Source organism: Crocodylus porosus, unplaced genomic scaffold (genome assembly GCF_001723895.1).
Source record: "Crocodylus porosus isolate Cpor-Errol unplaced genomic scaffold, CroPor_comp1, whole genome shotgun sequence".
NCBI classification, from domain to species: domain Eukaryota; kingdom Metazoa; phylum Chordata; order Crocodylia; family Crocodylidae; genus Crocodylus; species Crocodylus porosus.
The window spans coordinates 91,033,136-91,040,490 of NW_017728947.1; the positions used below are offsets into that span (position 1 = coordinate 91,033,136).

General features: G+C 39.3%; 1 protein-coding gene across 1 annotated transcript in view; it reads left to right on the top strand.

Moving 5' to 3' along the window:
- The window catches only part of PPP4R4 (protein phosphatase 4 regulatory subunit 4), a 133,163-nt gene that overhangs the window by 111,830 nt on the left and 13,978 nt on the right, over positions 1 to 7,355 (top strand). The window contains exons 18-23 of the mRNA XM_019551148.1: positions 399 to 440; positions 524 to 598; positions 3,682 to 3,757; positions 4,005 to 4,082; positions 4,464 to 4,557; positions 5,940 to 6,010. Of these exons, the coding sequence (XP_019406693.1) occupies positions 399 to 440; positions 524 to 598; positions 3,682 to 3,757; positions 4,005 to 4,082; positions 4,464 to 4,557; positions 5,940 to 6,010 (436 nt within the window). The remainder of the gene's footprint in view (positions 1 to 398; positions 441 to 523; positions 599 to 3,681; positions 3,758 to 4,004; positions 4,083 to 4,463; positions 4,558 to 5,939; positions 6,011 to 7,355) is intronic.

Genomic DNA, 7,355 nt, shown 5'->3' on the forward strand with positions numbered 1-7,355 from the left:
AGAGTAAATTGGATGCTTATCTTGCTGGGATCCTATGACCCCAGCTGACTTCCTGCCCTTTGGGCAGGGGGCTGGACTCGATGATCTCCTGAGGTCCCTTCCAGCCCTAATGTCTATGAAATCTATGAAATAAGTAAACTCTAGTACTTGTGTCTCTATTTCTGTCTCTGTGATGGTTCTTTAGTTAAGCATAGTATACTTTGGGCTATGCACAATTTTGCCCCTCGTTTGTGAATCTGAGTGGGCCTTGGTGGGGAAAAATATCGAAGTGGCCTTCTAGTAAAGTTCTGAGTGTCAGTATTTTAAGCTTTCCTACCTTGACAGCTATTTTGAGTAACAATGGTACATAAGTTATTGGTTGCCTTTAGAATGACTAACAAATGACCTTATTTTTATAGACAGTGTTAGAACTGGACAGAATGGAAATTTCTGTGGATGCTGTAAGTACCTACTCATTTTCTTACTTGCAAGATATAGCATGGCATTATTTATGTTTTATTGATTTATTTTAAACTTCAACCAGTTTCAGAAAAGGTTTTATGAAAATGATTTGTTGGATCAAGAAAAAGAGAGAGAAGAGCATCTTCTTTTGGAAATGGTATGTTTTTCAGCATAGTATATCAGCTTTACTGTAATATATAGTGGCTAAATATTGTATGCTACTGAGGGGAAAAATTTAGGGTGTGAGTGAAGTGTATATTATGGAAGTGGCCTAGCCCTAATAGATTCATAGTAAAGGTTCAGTTTCATTTTTCACTATAAAGTAGGGTGAAAGCCTTTAAAATAACCTCTCCCTGATTATTACCTAAATTACAGCATGTCAGTTAGAAGTACAGATCTGTATTTCTTCAAGAAATTTTCCACTTGCAAAAGCAGTAGCTTAAAAAATTCTAAGCACTTTTTACAGCACACCTCTATAACATATTCCAGGGGAACTTCATGTTTTGGCAGACCTCAGTAACATAGTAAGCTGAATAATTAGATATTCCAGCATTTCAAATACAGCTTCAATATGCAAAGACACTAATGCCACACATTTTCTTTTGTGCCAAGGAAGCTGAAGGAGGCTCTCTCTCTGCTGCAGGCTTCCCTGTTTAAAAAAAATAAAATAAAATAAGGCCAGTGACAGCTGCCACCCACCAAAGTGGGGAAGCTTAGTGTGAGAACTAGTAAGTATTCATGAGTTGTTCACTAATGGAAGGGAAGGCAGGGAAATACGAGTGCTTCTTGCCTCTCTGGTTTGAAATTGCTGCGATTCACTACCACTGTCAGCAAAAGCAGGAACTCCTGGTGTTGGCACTCCCCTACCTAGCTTATTGCATATCTGGATCCTCATACACCAAACAAACCATTTTTAACCTTCAGTCTTCAGGAGCTAGCTTACTCTTAATCTGTCTAGTGCATGAAGAGCTGAGGGGTTGACAGACTTACAAAAAAGAGTATCTATATTAGCACACCTGCCCTAATTTACAGTAACCAGATTTTCCTTCAGTCAATCATGGCAAGTTCAGCAGTGGCCTGGAAATATCACCTTCTGCCTACAATACAGTTCACAACTCCCACACAATTCCCTTTGTTCTCTGCATTATCCACTGAGCTGCTTATGCTGAGCTGTAGCTGTTCTCATCTCCCTGTTAACTCGAATAGCCTTTCTGCCCTGTTCAACTTTCTCTGCATTTCATCTGTTCCAGGCAGATGTCCTTTAGGTGGACAGACTTCTTGACAAGCTCAGTTAACGGGAGAGATTGGCTCAGTGCCTGGCTAGGAGGACACAGGGACTTGTTTGACTTACTAGTGAACTGATTTTTCACCCCTTTGGCACAGCAGTACCTGCCTGGGAATCAATGCTTAGTAGATTGGGACTAATTCCTACTTATTCCAAATCCAGATCCCAAATGGCTCTCTTATTTTCCCCTTGCATGGCAAGGCCTCTGTGTGTTCTGCAGAGTCCCAACCCCTCATCTTCTGAATCTCCCCTGTTAAATTCTTGCCATATCAAGCTTGACATGCTCCCCAGCAATCTCACTCCAAGTTCATACTGTCATTTTTAGTTTTCTCAAGCCAGAGCTACACATTCCACGTACTGCCAGCTTAATTTGGCCACAGAACTTTCTGGTTAGAAGTAGCACATTGTCTGCTGCCATTATAAAAGAATGGAGTGATGATGAAAATGCCTCTAGGCACGTTTACACTGCACGCTGACAAGCATGCTACCATGGCTAGACTGTTTCTGGTACCCAAACCATTTAGAGCTAAGTGGTTATTTTAACATTGTACTGCAATGTGCAGTGTAGACATACTCTTGGTCTCTCTGAGGTTGGATTTAAAGCAGTATGCTTGGGTGTGATTTTGAGGAACTGGATGTGTGCTAGAACTGGATGTTAGCAGGTCTGGGTAGTTGAGAAGGGTATGAGCATCGTAAGGAGTCTGTAGGCATGTTAGCAGTAGCTAAACAGTTGATTTCCTTGATTTCAGTAACTCAGTGGGTATTGCACTTGAACAACCTTGACCCTGAGTTAATGAAAATTTATTTACTTACCTTTTTATGTTCGATAGTAATGGTAATACGAATTAAAAGGGAAAAATGCAATTTTCTAGGTTCAGATGACACATTATGAAGTGTGCTACAAGGAAGCAAAACAATTAATGTTATGCAGTCTTTAAGACAGTGATCATACTTATTCATCAAGTAGGCCCAATGAGCAAATGGAAATAATAATTGGACCAAAACTCACCTTGATCGATGCATAGATATATAATTATATAAGCTGTGTGTTATAAAGCCAGCTAGTATTATAGTCATAAAATTGAGTTTCACAAAATACAAGTAATAATACCTAGTTCAGTTGCCTCGTTTTCAACAATGGCTTCTCAATTTTAAATTCTCAGTTTGTTGTTTGAGAAAATATAGCAGTTTAAACAACATTGTGTGATTTTGAAATTAAATATTGTCCACCTCTGATTTTGTACCCTTGGACTATTCATTAGTCAGACCTTACATTTTCTATACATCTTAAGAAACAGAAAATCAGTAAAGCACATAGTTTTTCCATTTTACACTGCCAGCTTTGTCTCATACCCTTTTGTTCAAACAGTGACTGTTCTGGTTAATATTTCTCCTGCTTGATTACAGTCTGAAAGCACTTCATGAGAGTTTAATAAAAATGTAATAACTGTTATGTTACTGGCATCTGAACGAATATTTTTCCACTCTTAAGATTTTTTCAGAACCTTAGCTGTGCTTGCTACATTCAAAAGCAGCTTTACTTTAAAATGTCTCACCTAGCTTAAATATATGAAGAATGTTTGCTTTGTTGTTTCACGTGTCCTTTGAAAAGTTGAAAGGACATACCGTGCATATATTATTTAACAAGCTTTAATGACGTAGATCCTTAACTCTGAAGTTCCTGAATCCTTTGTAATTACCTTTGTTGCATTACCTTTGTTTTTGGGTATGATCTCTTTTACTGGAAAAGCATGATCAGATTACACAGTGCTGTTTAATTGGCTCTAGAGGCTATTCATCAATAGATGTATGAAAGTACTACCGATTAGAGAGGACTCAGTTAAAAGTATTAAGTTAATTTCTAGATTAGTGAGTTGGAAGCACATTCATTACTGGAGGCTTCCAACATATGTGAAGTATAAATTCTTATATTAATAACATTGTTTTTGTAATAGGAACAATTAGAAAAAGAGAAGCAGCAGAATGAGGGAAGGTCTGCCAACATCAGTGATAAAATGTTCGAAAAGAAGCGTAAGCTGTTTGTTTTGTGGGTTCCTTTTTGCTTTTATTTTTTTGAGAGGGTGGTGGTATGTGTCATGCAAAATAGATTAATATTGTTAAGGAAACACCATGACATTCTACCCTGAAGCAGCATAATTATCTGCCTATCGTATTCCAGAGCTGCTACCAGCCTCAAAACATTGTGTGGTGCTTTACCTCTTTATTTAAAAGAAGGCTGCACAGCAAAATGGAGTACTTACACTAGACTTTGTTTTAGGTAGAGACAGTAAAACAACATCAGCTCTGGCAAAAAATATACCTCTTTCTGTTTCTGGAAGCTCAACTCCATCAACAAGTAAGAAACAATTCTTTAGAAAGTTCTTGTTGAATGCTTCCACCTTTCCTATGCAAGTAAAAAAAACAGACAAAGCTACTGTTTTCTTTGGTGAGCCAGAATCTTGCTTCATGTGCACATAAAAAAGTAATGCAGTTGAAGAATGGGTGTTTTTCCTTCCCTTAATGTGGAATATATTAATGTTTGTTCTGTTTGGTAGTTCATAATGGGAGGAATAATTAGGATTTATTGCTGTACTACTGTTCTGATCCTTCAGTGAATGTATGCTAAAAGATTCAAACTAAAAAGATGTGCTTATCTACTAGCCCCACCACAAAAATAATCCCCCTAAAAGATGCAATAATTGTCTCCCTTTCAAAATATATTTGTTACTTGTTTTAGGCAAAGAAGGCAAGAAATCCAAGTTGGTTCGAAGCCAGTCTTTCAGTACTCAAGCATTGCATCCAAAATATGGCAACATTGACAAATGTCCTAAGTATTTCTTTCTTCACTTTTAATTACTTATCTAATACATTTCAGTCCCAAAATCAAATGCATGCTACTTGTGATATGCATGCGTATCCTGAAATCTGGTTAGCCACTGCCTTGCATACATGTGAAAAGAGGTGTAACGTCATAAGAGTGCTGTGTCCATGCAATGTAGGAAAGTCTTCCATATGTATCGGCTATTTCATCTCACAACTCATAATAAACCTTGAGATTTTTGGGGGTTTTTTACTCATTATCCCCTAATACTCATTGTACCTACGTTATTCTAACCTGATCTCTTCTGGCTACTTCCAGCCAGGATAGTGGGATAACAGTTGTGCAGCAGTTATCCACTGTATGCACATGCCCCATCTGCTGTTATTGTGACACATGCTTATGTGGATTGCATATCAGCTTTCTCTTCATACGTAACAAATGCTTATGGTCATGTTTAAGCAAGATAATTGAGTATATGAGTCTGCTCATGTGCTTAATATTAATCATGTGTTTAATTCTGTTGAATTATGGCCTCAGTCAGCAAGTTTTAGTTGAATAGTAAAATTTTATATTTGAGTAAAGAGATCATTTTAATGCAAATGCGAGTCTATAAATTCTTATGGTTGATTTGAAGTACTTTAACTTCTGTCTTGTATTTAAAAAACAAAACAACTTTTTCCTCAGTTTTGATAGCCACCTGCAAATTAGTTAATTTTTTTTAAAGGCAACAATTTCTCCAATTTAATGAAGCATAGAGGTGGTTAGCTATGTTAATAAGTCTGGCAGGTTGGATAGGGTAGAACCTTAGGGCCCTTTTACACATGCTCTGTGGGTGAGGGGAGAGGCAGTGCTTTAATTAGAATGGCTCCAAGAGAGGCTCTAATTAAAGCACTGTGGCATCCTTGTGTTTCAAAATAGTGGTGGGGGCGCTTGAACTAAAGCACATAAAACAAGCTTTAGTTCAAGTGCCCCTGCTGCCATTTTGAAGCATGGGTACACTGATACACGAGACACGGAAGGCTACAGGAGCACGATAATTACCATGCTGCAGCAGACTTAATTAATTGAGTCTGCTTCAACATGCTGTAATTACAGCACATTGGAGAAGCCTCTGTGCTCATGTACAGTCACTCTTAGAGACTATTTGAGAGGCATGAACTTTCATAGGTAACAGCCTACTTCATTAGATCCTAGATAAAGTAGTAGATTGTTACATACACATTCTGTGCCTCTCTAAACCACTTAGGACATGGTGGCACCTTAGAGACTACCTTCTGTCAAATTGAATTCACGTAAGTTTAGAACCATAAATATTACAATGAAACCAGAATATACAATTTAAAGAAACTCCTCTCTATACAAAGCAATTTATCTTTTTTATTATCATTTCAGTAAAAGTTCTGCAGCAGGATATTCTTCTTCTATATCAGGAGTTGGAAAGGGTTCTATACTACCATTTAGTGGTAAGTAATATTTTACTGTTAGTTTGTTTCTATTACAGTAGTTTCTATAAGCCCTGATGAAGATCAGGGCTCTGTTGTGCAGAAACGGATGAGAGCATGCCATTTGGAATGCAGTTGGTAATTCTCAAGTTTTCAGGTCAAAATAATAATAAAAAAAAATATTAGTAATGCCTACAAGCCACTTGCCTATCATTGGCACTTTGTCGTAGGAGGGTTAATGGAAATAAATTTTGACATGGATTTGAAATACAGCATCTGTCCAGATTAATGCTCAGAGTATGGACAAATGTACACCAAAAGTGGCTTTAAAAGGGGTATGTTACCCAGCCTAGGTAGGTGTATCACAAAACTATTCTAGCTTTTACCCTGTATCATCCAAGGTCAAAGTTAGAGTGATTTTTAACTCACCTGTATTGCTACAGGAACATACACTTGTAAGTGGCAGTGTAACAACTCCTGCGCAGTTCCAAGCAGCAGCTTCCCATGTTTTGAGGCCTCTTCAAGGGTATGTGGGTCCATACCTTCAGGGTATATTCTAAGGATGTAAAAGTAGCATTGTAAAGTAGTGGGCAGCCAGCCTGTGGCATGGGATGCCTGTAGGGCATCTACTGGTGCCAGTGTGGTGCAGCTGCCTTAAGGGGCCCCTACCTGTTAATGCCCTTTGTCTCCTCAGAGTTTCCTTGCCTTCGTACTCTCTCCTACCATGCCTTGATGCAGCAAATTGATGGAGAGGCTGCCCTAAGGGTGAAGAGAGCTTTGTCTGGATCACAACTCCCCCGGGCTCATCCCACTTTTACTCTTGCTGTGCCCTTTAGCTTGGTGTCCACTGTGCAGGACTGCAAGCTTCTGGCTCAGCTTTAGTCATGCACTCGTAACCTCGGTTCTGGGCCCCATGAGACTCTTACACAGGCCTTGGGGACATGGGTCAGGACACGTTCCAATCCTGACTCTGTCTCCAGCAGGCTTTGCCCCTCATGGCCTCTACTTATTCCCAGTCTCTGCCTTCTGCCCTCTTAATGCCAAGTCTGAGATTCGCGGTGTCCCCAGGCACTCTTTTCAGTGGCCTCTGCACATTCCCCTTACAGCCACAACCATCGGATGAAATAAAAAACCACGCGCACAGGTGTCTGCCCTAGCTCAAACAAAACACCCTGGCTGGGTTTGCCTCACTCTGCAGTGATGCTTGCAAAAACAAAACAGAAAAAGACTTGGAGTACTTATCTCAATCCAAGTAAGGGTTCTTAGGCTGTTCTTCTGAGTCTGTCCCTCATAGCCCTGGTTCAGCCCCTGGACCCTCAGCTCCAGAGCTCTGCTCACTATAGCTCTTACAGTCAGACTGCCTCTC